This window comes from Dama dama, chromosome 18 (assembly GCF_033118175.1).
Source record: "Dama dama isolate Ldn47 chromosome 18, ASM3311817v1, whole genome shotgun sequence".
NCBI lineage: Eukaryota > Metazoa > Chordata > Mammalia > Artiodactyla > Cervidae > Dama > Dama dama.
Window position 1 is genome coordinate 63,141,243 of NC_083698.1, and position 19,209 is coordinate 63,160,451.

Below are 19,209 nucleotides of genomic sequence, written 5' to 3' on the forward strand. Positions count from 1 at the left end.
AGACTGTCTGTTTCTCATTTTAAAGCACAGCCAGTTCAGTGATTCAAGGGGACTAATGGTGCATGAGTAGCCTGTCTCCACCCCCGGCTCCTACTTCTCTCTTCTGCTGGGCTTGCTTCTAGAACCCCTCATGGCTAATCAGTCCTGGGAAGTAGGACGAGAACTAAGAAACTTAGTTCTATCAGCCTCTTTATTTGATTCCCAGGGTTCCATTCCAATGAACCAACCAATTCTGTCATACTTTGGATTCAATCATAAGAGTTAATATTGGTTAGGCTACTGTGCTAGGTACGGTATAAGCAGCTTTCTGTACATGAATTCCTTTGGTCTTCATAATAATCCTATGTGGTAGGTATTATTAATATCTCTCCTTTACAAAGAGATGTTGAGTAAATTTGCCCAGTGTTACCCAGGAAGCATTATAGGAGGATTCAAAACCAGGCCACCGGGTTGTAGACTTTACATAGCTAACCACCAGGCTACCCGGGAGACTTCCTTCCAGCTGTCCATGCTATTTCTATAGCTGGAGGCTTCAGTGTTTTCAACTAGGTAATAAACATTAAAAAATTCAATATGCAGTGTTAGCATCAACATTTACGAGTATGTACAATTTGGAAGCATGCAGAGGAGAATGAAAAAAAGCAAAAGAGCAAGAAAGGACACCATACAGAAATGTAATCATCTAGCATTCCCACCGCTGCCTCCACTGTCATCTATGGAAGATAAGTCTAACTTCTGGGTTACCAGAGGTGGGGGTGGGGTGGGGAGGGAGAATTGGATGAAGACAGTCAAAAAGTACAAACTTTCAGTTATAAGTTATTAATAAATAAATACTAGGGATGTAATGTACATCATGGTAAATATAATTAAACATTGCTGCATGCTATATAAGAAAGTTGTTAAAACCGTAAATCCTAAGAGTTCTCATTACAAGAGAGAAAGGTTTTATTTTCTATTTCATTTTGTATCTGTATAAGATGATGGATATTCACGAAACTTACTGTGATAATTATTTTTCATGATGTATATAAGTCAAATCACTATGCTGTACACTATAAACTTATACAATGCTTTATGTCAATTACATTCCAATAAAACTGGGGAGGAAAAAGAATAGATTGAAGAGCCAGACTGGAAAAAAAAATAAATTTAATTACTGGGTCCAAAATTTTAACAGTCAAGAAGACATATCAGAAACAGGAGTATAAACAGATTGGGAAGAATCCTGAGTCCTTGCTTTAACTGTACCCACACATTCTTATAAGGAAAAAGACAGGCCAAGAAACCCTGTCAAGTATATTGAATTACTCCTGATAGAATCATTCACTTTTAGTAAAATTTTTCCGCTTGCCTGGAAAAACCTTTATGATTGCTCTGGACAAGAATGACAGCATTCCCAGGGTCTTGCTCCTTCCGAAGTGTCTCTGAGCACGTAAGAACTACTGGAGTCCGCCCATCCTAACAGAGTTGTACCTAATGGGCAGAGGCGCCAATCCTTGAGACTAAAGCTCTTTGGACCCATGAGAGGATCGGTTATCTGCAAAACTAACTCCAGGTCTTTTTAAAGGTAGTATAAACTAGCTGAGGCTGAAATCAGTTGGCATTTAGCATCTGCTATCTCTAAAGGTGGCACTCAAACTCTCAGATTATAGTGTCTTTATAAAAGGAGACAGTATCTAGGCCTTGGAGTGCATGGTCAACCAGCTAGCATCTGGGGCTTCCAGGAAGGGCCCTGTGGCTTCTGAGGTCCCTGTAAGCTCCTTCCAGAGGACTTTTTGAAGCAGCATTTCTCATAGCTTGCTGTGTATATGACTCACCTAGGGATCTCTGAAAGGGAGACTATGATTCAGTGGGTCTCAGGTGGGACCCAAGATTCTGCTTTGCTAACAAGCTCCCAGGTGATGGGGATACTGCTGATCCAGAAACCACAGTCTGAGAACTGAGACTCTAAAGCGTTTGGGAAATTTGTCACTGTTTATCTTAAGCCAGGAGAAGAGAACGGCAGAGCATGAGATGGTTGGATGGCATCACTGATTCAGTGGACATGAACTTGGGCAAACTCCAGGAGGTAGTGAAGTGAAGGACAGGGAGGCCGGGCGTGCTACAGTCCATGGGGTCAAAAAGACACTACTTAGCCACTGAACAAAAACAACGATCTTAAGCCATGATGCTGGTGCTACCAATAAACCTCTGATGGGATCCTGGTCAATCTGTCTTCTCCATAATAGGAAAAGTAAATAGTTAAGCGGCAAGAGTGATGTAAGACCCAAATGGGCAAGAGCAATAGGTACTCCCTTACTTTAGGGGCTATCATACCCTAAATGACAAGGGTTTGAATGTTCAAAACATGAGCAAACAACAAATGCCATGATAAACTTAAATTGTCAGTGTTCGATGTGGTTTTCTTCTCGATGTGGTTGGCTGTTTTGTGTTTGTTTTTCTTATCATATTTTTTGAAGTATAGTTAATTTATAACATTGTTAATTCAATGTGTCTTTATTAAAACCCACATTTGTGCATAAGCTTTCCTATCAGACTTTATGACCCACTGGGGTAGCTTCCCACAGGTGGATTCTTTCTCTTCTTCCAGACTCTTGAGCAGACTAGAGGAGTAGAAGCAAGAAATGAACTTTTTCTGGGTCACAAAGGGTTTTCCTGTGGGGTTTAATCCCTAGCTCCCCAGCCATTAGTGGCAAAAAAATTACCAGTCTTGCTCATGTCAGCAAGACAGAATTAAGGAAACTTTTCTTGTGGAAATGTCTCTGCTTCTCAAAAGAGAAAAAAAACGTGGAGTCACATAGCAACCCCAGGGAGAGGATGAAGGTCAATCTGAGCGAGAAAACCTGGAAAAAGCGTGGGCCCTCACTCAGTGAAGGGCCATGAAAGCAACATCAACCAAAACAGCACAGAGAATTGTCATAGCAACAGGTGCCTCGTGACCCTAACGTCCACAGTGCTGGTAAGAGAAGCAAGAATAACACTCCAGGAGAATAGAGTAAAGCTTTGAGAGAGCTGAAAGGCAAAGATGAGGTTTGGTTTTACAGCTAACTTGGAAATGGTAAGCTCTCTCTTCTCTTGTGAACTGTTCTCTAACCAGGGGGGAGACTGTCAATCACTACTAAGTATAAGATACAAAAACATGGAGGGGATAAAAAGGAACGGTATGGTCAATATTACTTAGACCTATAACCACTCTTTCATTGACTAGCTCACTCATGTGATAACCAGCGACCATCAATTCAGGGCCACTTAAACAAGAAAAATGCAGGACTCCAACAATTCTCCAACTCACATTTATCGAAGCTACTGACAGGAGTCTCTGAAGCCATTACTGGTCTCAGGACACAGAGAAACCCATCTGCTCACAAACTGCAGTGACAGCCTACTTGGTGTTGTCACTGAACACATGTACCATTTGAATACGACAATCTGGCAGCAAAGAGAAAAACTAGGTAGAAGCTAGGAGGCCCCTGGAGTGCAGCAGAGTATGGGTAAGTCCAGGAGGGAGGTTGCCCTGCTCCATCCATGGAGTCACATATCCACCTAATAAGCATTTCCTAACAGCAGTTATGAGCTGGAAACGGAGCTGTAGTTATTGTTTAGTCACTAACTCATGTCCTATTCTTTGCAACCCCATAGACTGTAGCCCACCAGGCTCCTCTGTCCATGTGATTTCCCAGGCAAGAATACTGGAGTGGGTTGCCATATCCTTCTTCAGGGGACCTTCCTGACCCAGAGACTGAACCGGAGTCTCTTGCACTGGCAGGCGGATTCTTTACTGCTGAGCCACCAGGGAAGCCCCTGGAAATGAACACTAACCTTGCTAGGGTGGCTGGGCTTTGACAGTCCTGTGTGTCTTCTGATTCTGAAGCTCTCCATGCATCCATAAGACAGTGAAATATGTATGACCCCCTTTTTAAAGATGGGAACACTAAGGCTGAACAACCTGCTAGAGGCCACACAGGATAGGAGCTGGCCAGGCCGGGGCTGAGCCACCATGCCCCACGTACAGACATCTCTAAGGTTCTCTCAGTAAAGGAGCCAAGGCAGGCCTTCCTGGTCTTTATTCTTGGCCAGCCCTCCTCCCCTGCTGACCTGATCCAGATCTTGCCCTTTCTTCAAGTCTCACCTCCCCGGGAAGCCCCTGCCCATACTTCATTCCTCGATGAGCCCACTCACTTCTGAGATTCCCAGTCCTCTGGACACATCATGGACAAGAAAACATTAAAAAAAAAAATCACAACATAGTTCCTGATCATATATGGTTTCTGTAACATCATGGAAAATTTAGAAAATCCAGAAAAGAAAATAAGTATCATTCATAGCCTTGTCACCAGAGGCTCCTTGGTCCTGTGTCCCTCTGGGGGAGAGGAGCATCTGGTCATCCCTCTTGTAGCACTAGCACTCCACCCCAGTGAGCTGCATGGATGAAGTACCGAATGGATGATTATCATTTTGCCAAAATCACTGTTGATAAACTTTTGGCTATAATACCTCAACACTACTCCTTGAAAATCCTTTGCCTTAGCCAGATGATTCTGGTAAGTATGTGCTGAAATGACTTAGCAAATGGTTTTCTCTCTCCACCAAAAACCTAAAAGTCCTACGAAAGCTCACCTCTCATCAGGATTTTGCCAAGTGTCCCCATCCCATCCATGTCAATACCAGCCTTTAATCAATCTTCTCATGTGTGCTGTGCTGCACTAGGTCCCCAACAAAAATTGTGTCATTCAGTCTTCACAGCAACCCTAAGGTAACTATCGTCATCTGTTTCCTAGTTTTAACAGACGAGGAAACTGAGAAACAGCGTCAAGTAATTTAGCGGAGGTCACACAGCCAGCAAGTGGCAGACCTGGGATTTGAATCCAGGCAGCCTGCCCCCCAGAGCACGGGTTCTTCATCACTGTAGTAACCTGATTCTGCATAACTAGGTCAAGGGACCACAACCATCATGCTGCGGTCAGTGCCTGTTCATTGACATCCTCTCAGAAAACACTTCCCCAAAGAACCAGCAGAGTGGAGCAAGGAGACAGGGAATGGAACTCCCTCCCTCCATCTGCACAGCGTCAGGCAGAGTGTCTGGACCAAAATCAGTGCTTAGTCAGGTAACCTGAGCTTTCTTTGCACTTTTCTGTGGTTGTCTCTCCTCCCAGAAAGTCAGCTCCTAGAGCACCAGGACTAGGCACCACTCCTGTCTCCTACAGGAGCTTCCCAGGTGGCGCAGTGGTAAAGAAACCACCTGCCAATGCAGGAGACACAAGAGACAAAGAGATGTGAGTTCGATTCTTGGGCCAGGAAGATCCCCTGGCCCAAGGGAAGGAGAAGGAAATGGCAATCCACTCCAGGATTCTTGCCTTGAAAATCCCATGGACAGAGGAGCCTGGTAGGCTACAGTCCATGGAGTCGAAAAGAGTCAGACATGACTGAGCACGCACACCTGTCTCTTACTCGCCAGAGCGTTGCTTTGGCAAATAGCAGATGATCCTGCATTTTTGTTAATTATGTTATGAAGAGAGAGGAAAAAGAGGAAGGTAAGATGGTGAATAAGAAAAAGAATAATTACTTTTCCTTGTCAAATCCAACAACAGATTTCTCTGGTAGGGCACAGACTTTGTGAGATTGGTTGTTTTGGCAAGGGAGGGGCGGGGAGGCAAACAGAAAGCGGGGAGAAGTCTACAAAATGGGAAGGTCTAAAGGTAAACTGTGCTACTGTAGCATGCTGAGTCTCTTGGGCAGGATGCTGGGGAGGGCCAGGAGATGACGCCATGCTTTCGGTCCAGGCAGGCAGGCATGTGTGGGCTTCAGCAAAGTGAACTGACTCTGCTTGACTGCTGCCCCCAAAGGCAGCAGAAAGCTATCAATAGAAAGGTCCTTATCTTTCTGGAAACACACTGCACAAGATAGGGGCTGGCAATGGGCCTGCCAAGGGAAAACAAGGATTCAAAGCCATGAATGAGGCTGTGCTAAGAGGAAGGTGAAAATATTCCTCCTGTGGTTTCCCCAACTATTTAAAAAAAAAAAAAAAGCAGCTGCACAATTGGATCAGATTATCAAAAATTTTCAGGGAAATGACAGACTCAAGTTCACCTGCTTGATAACCTTGCAGCATTTGGGTATGTGTTACTTCAACAAACACTATGAGCTATGACAGCAACAAGACCCTTTCCTGAGTCATAACCTAAGCCTCCTTTATATAAAATGTCCTTTATATAAAGTAGATAAATAGCAGTGGGGAGAAAGGCACTCTTCTGTGGAGAGGGAGAGGGTAAAAGCTTCCCTCCTGATCTCCAGGAGTCCTTCACTCAGGTCTGTAACACTCCCTTCTCATCCGATCTAGGGCACATCCTAACTGAGAGAAACCCAAGCCTGTGTGTACTTCACCCTCACCAGCCCTGAGAAGGCACTTCCCTGAAGACAAAAAACTCGGCTACAGCGCCCAGCACACAAAAGCTTTCCTAGCAAAGGGGGCCTCGCACCAGGCAAAGGCCCCACCTTGGGAGCACCATCCTGCCCACTTTGGCAGAAGTCTCCACTTGAGAAATGAACTCAGGAAGCCCAACAGCCTTAATAAAATCTGTGTGCCTCTGTTACACAAAGCAGCTTGATCTGAAAGAAAGTATTCAATCAAGTCAATCACTTTTAGCTAAATATCTGGATTTTTTGGACTGCATTTTTTCCCCCTTCTATACAGCTGCCTGGTTGCTTAAGCACAGACACAGGCTTAGTAAAACAAGATGGCAGAAGGGGCTCTGGTGGGAGCTCACCTTCCCCAGTGAAGCACATTCTGCAGGTAACCTGTTGCTGGCCACCTCAGGTGAGAGAACCAGGTGGCCAGCTCATGAGTGGACGCTCTGTGGAAACCAGCTGCAAAGTGAGTACCATCTGCTAATCAAATATTTCGGGGGGCGGGGGGGGGGGGATGGTTGGGGCAGGGGAAGGTAAGATTTAAGGGAATCCACTTTTTTTTTCTTTAACTTTTGCCTTCTTTGATGTCTCTACTTGGATGTCTAACAGGCATTTCAAACACTGACAAGTCTACAACTGAAGTCTTGGTGGTCTCACTCCCCAAGTTTCTTCCTGCAGCTTTCCCCATTTCAGTAAATGAATGCCATTCCCTTCAGTGAGTAGATGAGGAACTCTGGAGTCATCCTCATCTTCTTTTTGGATGACAACCACAGCCTCCTCACGGGGCTCCCTGCACCCCCTCTCCCCCTCACAGCCTGCTCTCTACTAGGTGGATCTCTCTGGTGCTCAAGCTCTTCAGAGGCTCCCCAGGTCAAGTCCTTCTGTAACCTGCAAGCCCCGGAAATTCCTCAGATTCATCTCTCACCTCTCCTGCCTTCCCCCTTCACTCAGGCCACACCAGCCTCCCCTTGTTCCCTGACCCTGGCTTTCTCTCCCCCTGTGGTTGTATCTGCTGTTCTCTCTACCTGGAAAGCTCTTCCTGCAGATCGCCTCATGGCCCACATCTCACTTCAGTTTCACTCAAGTAACCTTCTCAGTGAAGCATTGCCTGCTCCCCTAATCAAAACTGTCAGTGCCTCAGACACTTCTCACCCCCTTTCCCTGACTCATGTTGTTTTCTCCTTGGCACTTGTCACTAACATGTTATGTGTTGTCCTCATTTATCTTGTCTCCCTGACACTAGAATACAAGCCCCATGAGATCTAAGATTTTCATCTGTCTGGTTCAAGTGCTAGGGACAGAGCAGTCAAGAGCATCAAGTGCTTACTGGGTGTTCAGTAAATACAAATTGAATGGATGAAAGTGGGATAGACCAGTATCTGTAAGTCAAAAATCTATTTTGGATGAGTCAGGCTTAGAAAATGAACAAACAACAACAAAAAGAATTAGTTGAACAAATGATCCTAATCAGACAGAGTGACAAAGCCCATTTAAAATTCCTCTTCTTATAGTGGTGGATTAAGTGATTCTGGTCAGGACCAACTCTTCCATAGAGAACTAAAAAAGCTGGATTCAATATGAAAGATGCCTTCTTAATTATATTGAGAATTAGTACCCACAGACGTAGCCTATCATAAAAAGTTGCTTTTGTCCTGAGGACATCTGCTGTTCTCAAAGAAACTACTGCCTGCTTAGCCTACTCTAAGAGCTAGGGAGACCAAAGTCAACAAAGGAGCTTCTGTGACGAACCATCCTTGCTTTAGGCTAGGATCCCAAAAGTCTATACTATGGTCCGAATATTTATGTTCTCCCCTCCAAAGTCAAATGCTGAAATCCTAACCCTCCAGGTGATGATATTAGAAGGTGGGCCCTTAGGGAGGTGATTAGATCATGAAGGTAGAGACCTCATAAATGACTGAGTGCCCTTATAAAAGAGGCTCTTGGGTTCTCTCTCTCTCTCCTTCCACCATATGAGGTTCAATGAAAAGATGGCCACCTGTCTAGGAAGTGAGCCCTCACAAGATACCAAGTCTACTGGCATGCTGGTCTTGGATTTCTAACCTCTAGAACAATGAAAAATAAATTCTTGTTTATAAGCCACCTAGTGTTTTGTTGTAACAGCTTGAACAGACTGAGTCTGCTCTCAGAACAAGAAGAAACCAGGCCTGCAACCTGGCTTTGCATCACCTGGAGAGTTCTAAGAACTACAAGTCTTAAATTGTTTGAAGGTGGTCTCCAACTGAATCCTCTTTGGAGGAAAGTACCATTATCTTAGGCCTCAATTTATCCTGATATATAAATTTTCAAATACAAATATTCAAATTTTCAAGCACACAGAGATAATCCAACACACAAAGAAATAACATACCAGGAGGGGGACCCAGTGAAAACAAAAGATGACAAAACAGACTTCAAAATTTTGAAACACTGGAATATCCCAAAGTCTCTTATGCAGCTAAGCCTACCATGTTCAGAGAAACAAAAAACAAGTTTGAAGATTCCAAGAAAGGAATGGATACTAGGGGTTTCCCTGGTGGGTCATGGGTCAGTGGTAAAGAATCCCCCTGCCAATGTAGGAGACACGGGTTCAATGCCTGATCAGGGAAGATCCTCAGGCCTAATCACAGGCCTCAGAGCAACTAAGTCCGTGTGGGATTGAGCCTGTGCTCTAGAGCTTGGGAACCACAACTACTGAACCCATGTGCTGCAAGTACCAAAGCCCGCACACGCTAGAGCCTGTGCTCCGCAACAAGAGAGACCGCCACAATGGGAAGCCCGAGCTAGACTAGTTCCTCCCACAACTAGAGGAATAGCCCCTGCTTACTGCAACTAGAGAAAAGCCAGAGCAGCAACAAAGACCCAGCACAGCCAAAAATAAAATTAAAAAAAAAAGAAGTAGAGACTATATTAAAAGATTTGGGAAAAAAATGGAAATTCTAGAGCAAATAACCTTGAATGTGTAGAGTGCTTACAGTGGGCAGGGAACTGAACTTGGGGGAAATGTCACATAATCTGACTTTGCCTTCCAATAAAGAGAGAGAAGTAGTTTATAAACTAGGGGTGAGTATTCATTTCACATGTTTTTCAGCTAGAATGAAACAAGCCGTCAGCTAACCACAGACATCCAGATTCCTAAATCCTAAGGAGGCTGGGGGGGCGGGGGTGGGGGGTGGGGAAGCAAGCTCTCTACAAGAGACTTTATCAAAAGAGAAAAGAACAACTATCTAGTCTCTTCGTCTCCATATCCATCCACATGAGGGTACCTCCTTTATACAGCCTTCCGGCAATTTCCTATTACAAGAGAACCTCCATAGTACTTGCAAGCATTTTGGTTTTAAGTCTACTGGATGAGAACCGGAATACTCGGTTGTCTCATAAAAGACTGTGTGCTTCCCACCCAATCAGAGACTCTTAACTCAAGGGATGCTAGAAATAACCATCATCCTTGCAACAAACAGCTGTGTCACATCCCGTTCCCCCTCCCTCTCCGCCTTCAGCCTCCCTCCACGAACTGCTATCTTTAAGCCACAGGGCAGACAAGAGAAAAACAATTAGTCACTCCAGGTTTTGCCCACTTTCCCCACAATCCGTGTTATTCAGAGCACAGTCACTGGAGACAATAAGACGGCTTTGGAAGCCAAGCAGGCACCTACAGGTCTGAAAGACTTGAAGACTTTTTCCAAGACTTCATGGAGCGTCTTCTTGCCGCAGGAGGAGATGTAATCCTGTGCTAGCTGCAAGAAAGGCAGGCAGTCTTCACTCTCACTCCACACGTGCTGCGTGCCCACCGGTAAGGGAAAGGAGAAAACAAAGACACACAGTTATTATACTCAGTCTGAAATACACAAAACCAAGAAGATTTTTTTTTTTTCAATTATGTGAATTTGAAGAAGGCCTCCATTCCAGAGTAAAAATCCATACAATTATTCTTGATTTGTTTGTATCAAAGGCAGAAGATGAATACCCTGCAGAAACCCCCCATGCTCCTGGTCCATATCTCACCTGCTCAATTTTCCATCAGATCTGCCCATACATAGTAAAGGGGCAGGGGGATCAATATTTCCCCACCCGTGATTTCCAATGTCCCTCTCCTGATGCTGGCAAAGGGTGGCTTTAAAGTGGGAGGGAGGAGAAACCAAGAGCTTGCATAATCCTTACCACTGCCTTCAGCAATGGCTGAAGGATTAAGTAGGCAGAGTTTGTAACTGCTTACTCGGAAACATTCTTTACCCAGATTAGCCTGAGAGTGGGGGCAATGGTCAATTTACTCCAAAATGAAAATTTAGGAGGACATATGGAAAAGTCATCCCTAGTCACCAGGAAACAAAGGCTCTCTGAAATCTCACCTTCCTTTAAAATGCTTTAAGAGGACATTGCAGGGCTTCCCTGGAGGCGCAATGGTAAAGAATCCACCTGCCAATGCAGGAGATGTGGGTTCAATTCCTGGGTCAGGAAGATCCCACATGCTGTGGAGCAGTGCCACAACTAATAAACCTATCTTCCAGAGCCCAGGAGCTGCAACTCTAGAGCCCATGTGCAGCAACTATCAAAGCCCCTGCACCTAGAGTCTGTGCTCTGCAATAAGGGAAGCCTGTGCAACTAGAGAGCAGCCCCACTTGCCTCAACTAGAGAAAAGCCCATGTAGCAATAAAGACCCAGCAAAGCCAAAAAAAATAAAATAAAATAAAGTAAAAATTATATATATATACATATATATATATAAAAGAGGGCAATGTACCCAAGCAACACTTTGCGATGTTAACATGCACCAGGGGGAAACTGATTTAGGCTTTATTTTTTCTTAGGCTAGACAAGTTATTTTTTTTTTTTTTTCTTTCCCACATGAGGATATCCATTTTAGCACATCTTTAAGACTTGGCTAGTTTCTCCCATAAATGTTCAAGGATCTGGAATAAGCCCAAGAAACTGGTTTGAGAGATGAAGATGCAGAAGCCCCCTGCTCTGCATATCTGAGCAGCAGGATGGGGGTAGGGGTTACTGAAGACCAGGATAACATCAGGGTGTCAGTCAGGTACCGGGCATCACTGTTTACAGGGGCCGGATCAATGACAGCTCAACACTGGTGAAAAAAGTGGAGAGGAGAGGAAGATGTCTGGCAGATGAGAGCAAGGGACAAGATCAATTGGGAGAAATGGTCGATGTCACGCACATACTTACCCCTGCTATTAATACAAATGATTAGAGCATCACCCCAGAAAGTCACATGCCCAACATGCAATAAACAAATTTCCCCGTCTTCCTTTTTACTGCAGGATCTTCAGGAACTGGAAAGAACTAAAAACGCTGCTCAGACTCAAGAGAGAATAACATGGTGCTAATATGCCATCTTTACAGCCCAATTATCTGTGTTTCACAGATGTGAAAGTCCAATTCTGATACAAGCTGCTCTACTTCCAACAGACTTCTAGAGTAGCTTCCTCCTTGACCTAATAAAGATACATTCTAGAGTCTCTAACTTTAGAGAACAGCTCAAATATGATTCCCTATTAAGTGGAGGCCCTTAAAGTTGTCGAGTCACTGAAATGACAGTCATGTAACAGTCTCTTGCATTGTACAAAAAGCATAATAGTAGGAAGTGCCTTTAAATCCATTATTGCACTTGATTCTTAGTAGGGATTCAGCAAGAACAATAAAGTCCACTTTAATACAAGTTTGGCTCAACACCTATTTTCAAACTCAAATTTTAAAAAGTTCTGGCATATTTCAAGTTCTTATCCAAGTCAGAGATGGGATTAACACCTAGCACCACACAATGGAAAATCTTAAGCCTGCCTTCTTCCCTAGACTTGTTATGAAGATTACAGAGAAAGTAAAAAGTCGATTAAGTACCTAGTACAGTGCCTGGCTTGCAGATAGTACAATAGATAGTCAATAAATGGTGACTCTAAGTCCCCTATTTACCCTTTTGCATTTGCAGGAGCATGGTGTGGGGGATTTCCACCTGCAGTGACTCGAAATCAAACAGCCTATGTGACTTCACTGAGACCACTATCCAAGGCAACTCAGGTTAGAATTAATTCAGAAGCAGGTGTATCTATGAAAACCTTGTATTTTTTTACAAATATAGCTTATTTTTTAACTATCCTTTTTTTACAAAAAATATTTTAAGTTATAAATTAAGGAAATAAATTAATAAAAGTATATCACTCTAAGTGTTAGTCGCTCAGTCGTATCCAACTCTTTGCAATCCCATCAATTGTAGCCCATCAGGCACCTCTGTCCATGGGATTCTCCAGCCAAGAATAGTGGAGTGGGTTGCCATTTCCTTCTCCAGTATCACTCAAACTGTAACAGAAATCACAGTGTATCCACCACTGCCTGACAATCAGTTTCTTCAGTTTAAGTGTTTCTAGGGCATCTACAGCCTCATGCAGGGGAGGTTATTCATGCCACCATTTTCATTACTCCACTTTTGGAGTTGTTGATCTATGAATACATTGGAGAAGAAAGACTTACAAGCATGTCTCCTAACTCACTTCAGTCATGTCTGACTCTTATGTGACACCATGGACTGTAACCCTCTAGGCTCCTCTGTCCGTGGGATTCTTTAGGCAAGAATACTGGAGTGGGTTGCCATGCCCTCCTCCAGGGGATCTTTCTGACCTGGGGATGGAACCTGCGTCTCCTGCAGCTCCTGCACTGCAGGCAGATTCTTCACCGCTGAGCAACCAGGGAAGCCCTAGAGAAGAAAGACTTAACACCCACAAAAGGGCTTTCTGTCCATTCTCCCTAAATTTCCTTGCCGTGGCTTTCTAACTTATCACAAATTTCCAGCGGTGTTGGTTTTCTTGTTTTAGAAAAGTTTTAAATGAATCCCGGCCCATATGATAACCTGACGGAGCAGGGGGTTTGGAATGAGACAAAACCAGGTGTACACAGCCGCTTACAAGACATCACTTACTAAATGCTAATTATTTCATATCCATTGTATCTCATAACAAAAGCTATTCAGTTTTACTTACTGAAACTGCCCCCTTCTAAGACTAATCATGGCAGTCAGTGAAAATCTACAGAATACAAGGTAAGATGAACCAAAAAATAAGTCTGTAGTTGGGAAAAAACAGACAAAGGGAAAACAACAGGAGAATCATATAAAAACCAGTGAGATCAGGACAACAGTGCAAGGTAAACAAGCCTGGCACATGCCACGGATGGAACACAGATTGGCTGCCACTGCTTTGCAGAGGCCTATGCAAAGAAAGACAAGCAACCAGTGACCCGAGGCAGTGCCCACATACAAAACAGACCAACTCTTCAGAACTAACAGGAAGGGGACTAGGGGCAGGAGCACTGTAGTTGTTCAGTTGCTAAGTCGTGTCCGACTCTGCGACCTCATGGACTCCTCTGTCAGGCTCCTCCGTCCCTGGGATTCCCTAGGCTAGAACACCTGAGTGGGTTGCCATTTCCTTCTCCAGGGGCAGGAGGGTTACTCTTAGAAACTTAGAGAGGCCTATTCCAAAACCAGGGGAGGGCAGAGAGACTATGTGGTGGCTGGGCTAAAGCACCTGAAAGCAATATCTGGGGTCTAGCCTTGTACAAAGACAAACGGGAACTTGACCCAGAGTCCAGCACCGCGGGGCATGGCCACAGGCCTTCCACTTGGAAAATATCTTAAGCATGAGAAACCAAACACCCGCTCTGGCCATAGAAAAACTATAGCAAGGGGTTAGAGAACCTGTGGCTCTGAACAATGTTAACTCCTTGGCAAACACACATCTGGGAACAGAATGTACTGAACTTCCAATCTGGTAGTTAGAGCCAAGGCAGATCACAGACATGGACTGTTACAATATTAGAAATGCCAAGAAAAGGCTTCACAAAGGAGGGGAAAGGGTGATTCTTAAGCATTAGAGTCCATCTCAGTCACCTGTGCTGTGCTGTACTTAGTCACTTCTGACTCTTTACGGCCCCATGGACTGTAGCCCACCAGGTTCCTCTATCCATAGGATTCTTCAGGTAAGAATACAGGAGTGGGTTGTCATGCCCTCCTCTAGGGGATCTTACCGACCCAGGGATCTAACCCAGGTCTCCCGCTTTGCAGGCAGATTATTTACCATCTGAGCCACCAGGGAAGCCCTCTCAGTCACCTGGAGGCTTATCAAAACACCATAACTGGGTTCCACATGGGAGTTTCTGACACTGCATTTCCAACAAGTTCCAGGTGATGCTTATGTTGCTGGTTCTGGGACCACCATTTGAGGACAGAGCAGAACTGTGACTAACCACATATTTAAGGATGGGCATTACATTACTTTGCTGACAAAGGTCCGTCTAGTCAAAGCTATGGTTTTTCCAGTAGTCATGAATGGATGTGAGAGTTGGACCATAAAGAGGGCCGAACACTGAAGAACTGATGCTTTCGAACTGTGGTGTTGGAAAAGACGACTGAGAGTGCCTTGGACTGTAAGGAGATCAAACTGGTCAATCCTAAAGGAAATCAATCCTAAATATTCATTAGAAGGACTGATGCTGAAACTGAAGCTCCAATACTTTGGCCACCTGATGCAAAGAGCTGACTCATTAAAAAAGACCCTGATGCTGGGAAAGGCAGGAGGAGAATGGGACAACAGAGGCTGAGATGGTTGCCTGGCATCACTGACTCGATAGACATGAGTCTGAGCAAACTCTGGGAGATGGTGAAGGACAGGGAAGCCTAGCGTGCTGCAGTCCATGGGTCGCGAAGAGTCAAACACGACTGAGCAACTGAACAACATTACATTAAAAGGGCTTCCCGGGTGGCGCAGCAGTAAAGAATCTACCTGCAATGGAGGAGACACAAGAGATACAGGTTCAACCCCTGGGTCAGGAAGATCCTCTGGAGGAAGGCATGGCAAGCCACCCCAGTATTCTTGTCTGCAAAATCTCATGGACAGAGAAACCTGGAGGGTTACAGTCCATGGGATCACAAAGAGTTGGATACAACTGAAGCAACATAGCATGCACTCATTACATTAAAAAAAACACACAAAAAACTAAATGTCATTATTGACTAAAACCACTTCCGATTCTCAGGACAGCATGGGTTGCAGTGAAGCAGCCCCAACTTGTGCCTGCCCTGAGCAGCCTACTCTTTATAGATTCCTGCCCATTTGGAGCTGAAGATCCCCAGTGAGAACTCTGATTTCAGCACATGTCATCTGTGGCCCTTCTTTCTGTCAGTAAGCTGGGTCAGAGTTTATTATCAAAGCTCGTCTGGTTTAAGACAATAAAACAATGTCAACTGCAAATAGGAAAATGAGCACCTTTCTGTTTTCTGTAGTAGAGATAAGAATATCTAGCTTAACCAAGAATGGAATTAGATTATTAAAGTAATTCAAATGACAAACACCTTTTTGATCACAGTCTGTATGCCCCTACTGTTCTAACACTTGTGGGGATGGCGCTTGACTTCCTGGTGTTTAGGCAGAGTTGGGGATGGCAGGGAGCTAAGAACACACGCGCTGTCCTCCCAGGACTCAGTTATCTACGTCAAAGGGCCATTGTGAAGCGTCTCAGTCTCACCACGTGGGTTTTCTGCTGCCAGCAGTACTGGGGAGTCCGTTTTAAGTTGGTATGGCTTAGCCCCAAACTGACTGCTACCCACATAAGAGGTGGGGTAAGAGTGACAAGCCATCTCATGACAGCCAGCATTATTTCCGAACATGTCTGACCAAACCTCCAATCTGCTCTTGGTGTCAAACACTGATCTGATTTATCAAGGAGGAATCTGAGACTCAGAGAGTTTAAGCAACTTGTCTGTGGTCACACAGGAAGTAATGGGCAAAGCCAGGATATCAAGAGAGATGCCACGCTTTCAACCTGAGCCTTAGCTCCTTCCTCTGTAAGTCAAAGAAAATAATAATAGCCCCAGGGTGGACATGGGTTTCCCAGGTGGCGCAGTGGGAAAGAATACACCTGCTAAAACAGGAGCTGCAGGAGACGCAGGTTCCATCCCTGGGTTGGGAAGATCCCCTGGCAGAGGGCATGGGAACCCACTCCAGTATTCTTGCCTGGAGAATTCCATGGATAGAGGGGCCTGGTGGGCTACAGTCCACAGGGTTGCAAAGAGTCAGACATGACTGAGCTACTAAGCACAGCAGGGTGGATATAAAGATTTCAGATTTCAAGAGAGGGACTTCTCTAGCAGTCCTGTGGTTAAGACTTTGCCTTCCAATGCAGGGAGGAGGTGTGGGTCTGATCCCCTGTAGGGGAACTAAGATCCTAAGATTCCACATGCCACACTGGCCAAAACACCAAAACATAAAACAGAAGCAATATTGTAACAAAGTCAATAAAGACTTTAAAAATGGTCTACGTAAAAAAAAAAATCTTAAAAAAAAAAGGTTCCAGAGATAAACTGCCTCTCATTTAGCAGAGGCGGATGAGTGCTTAAGTCTTCTCCCCCTTACTTGAGTTTATATGAGCAGAAATTTACTCTCCTTGGGACTACCACTCCATGAATGATAAAGGACATATCTTTTTCCCTGATGTAATCTCTCTAGATGAATAATACATGGCCACCATAGGAAGCTTTACAGTCTACCACTACTGCTCATTTAACCTGCAAATAAAGTGATATAGGTATGATTATACCCATTAGACAGAAGAGGAAACTGAGAATAGGGTTTAAATTGAACAAGACAGGGCCTTCTCTCCACTATACCACCATGGAAACATGATGATGCGACCTCATTCAAACAAGTTGTATCCTCTGTCTCCAAAATAAAAAGGTTGTTATTTAGTCACACAGTTAATAATAGAGACAGGCCTAGAATGAAAATGGGGATTATATCTATATATATACATATAAAGTCACAGTTACAGGGACACACACAAAATTAAATCACATAGTTCTTCTATAAATAAAACATTTTTCTTTAATATTATGACAACGGCTATCTTTGTTTTGTATTGAGGAGGGATTAAACTATACATGTAGAACCAAACATGTTGTGAATGGTTGGCAGGACAATAAGGGAGAGCCCCCACCCCCACCCCCACCGTCAGCAGCAGGGAGAGGCTGGGCAGTGGGCTTTGTTTCCAGAGAGCTCTTTTCTCCAGGACGAGGCGAGGAGGGAAAGCAGCTGGTGCTGCCATGCCCAAGAGCACGTGCCCCTCTGTCCGTCTGGCATGTTAGTGGCTGCCAACGCCCCATTCCTCAAGCCTGACCGAGCCCTGGGGACCTTTTGAGCGGGCAGAGGATGGGGCGTGCCGCCTGTCTAAGCTCTCGGCACCCTCCCTGTGACACCCGAAGAGCCAGGCAGGGTAGCCGTGTCCCTGAACCCCCAGCACACAGAGCACTGGCAGCATTTTATCCCAGGACCTGAACTCCTCAGCCATCCGTAGAGACAGACTTGAATGAGCAGCAGTTTGCAAAGGGACCACATGGCCTGTAAAGCAAGCAGGGGAAGGAGTTCACAAGGGGCCCAGGAGCTGCCAAAGAGAGGACAGACAAAAAGAAGTCCTTGTTCCTAGGCCCCAGCCTGATCCTGTCCAGGAGACCTTCTGCATGGTGGAAGGGACAGCCCTCTGGGCTTTGGCTCAAGTCCTGACTCTGTCACTTCTTACTGGCATAGTCCTGGCTGAGTCCTTACAGTTACTAGCCTCGGTTTCCTCGCCTATAAAATAGGGGTATATTAATACCCACCTTACAGAATTTTTGTGAGGCTCAATAAGAAGTAGCCCTTGAACCCAAGTCTGAATCGGGTCCCCTGTTGTCATCCTTGTGGTGCCAGGTATTCAGTACAGGGCTACCATCTATTAGATGTAGGGAAGTTAGTAAACCTCGCTTGGCTTCAGTTTTCTCATCTGTAAAGTGGAGATAATTATAGAGAGTGGCTTCTGAGATTACTAAAATTAAATGGGTTCATACATACAAAATCTGATACATGGTAATTCACACTAAAGTGGTAGCTGTCTTTGAAGCTGTCACTCTTGAAATTTAACATGTCTTCTATACTAGGCTATTATTCATTCATTCATTCTTACCAACATGGATTGAATATCTATCACATGTCTGGCATGTTCCGAGTGCTGCCATACAGGGATGAGTAAGACAAGCGCTCATGAAGATTACAGGCTAGTGGGCCAGGCAGAAAATAAGCAATGGACTATCAAGTATTAGTGAGTGCTATGGTAAGAATAAAAGAGGGTGAAGTAAGGGAGTATAAAGGTTTCTCCCAGGCTGCAATGGTATAAAGAAAGGAGCTATGTAAGGATGTGGGGGAAGAGTGCTTTAGGCAGAGGGAACAGCAGACGTAAAGGCCCTAAGGCAAGAATGAGCTTGGTTTCTCTAAGGACCAGAAAGGCCAGTGTGGCAGGAACACACTCAGCAAGGGGGAAGAATGGGCCAGGATGAGGTCAGAGAGGCGGCGGGAGACAGATCATGTGGGGGCTTGAAGCCGGGAAAGCTTAGGTTTTATTGCAAAAGTGATGGGAAGTCAGTTTAGGAGAGGGAGGGAGTGGTAAGAACACAACCTGCCGTTTTATCAACATTTTAAATAGACCCAGAGGGACTGCTATGTGGAAACTCTGCCTGAGAGTTGTTAACATCATCCCCACTTTAGGTACTGTTCTCAAACAAGTCCGCTAGGGAGGTACTAATATCATCTCTATTTTACAGATGTGGAAGTCATGACAGAGAGGGGTTAAACAACTTCCTCCAAGGCACAAAGTTAGATGTGGGGAGCTGGGATGAAAGCTCGAGTAGCCTGCCCTAGAGCCTGTGCCCCTAGGCATTTTACCACAGTTTCTTAGATGAAGAGAATGGCCCCATTCTAAGTAGCCCTGGCCAGGTACAGAGTG

The 19,209-nt window shown here is 44.8% G+C and overlaps 1 protein-coding gene across 1 annotated transcript in view; it reads right to left on the reverse strand.

Moving 5' to 3' along the window:
• Nucleotides 1-19,209, reverse strand: part of MTURN (maturin, neural progenitor differentiation regulator homolog) — a 32,197-nt gene that overhangs the window by 10,051 nt on the left and 2,937 nt on the right. The window contains exon 2 of the mRNA XM_061165439.1: nt 10,059-10,181. Within this exon, the coding sequence (XP_061021422.1) occupies nt 10,059-10,181 (123 nt within the window). The remainder of the gene's footprint in view (nt 1-10,058; nt 10,182-19,209) is intronic.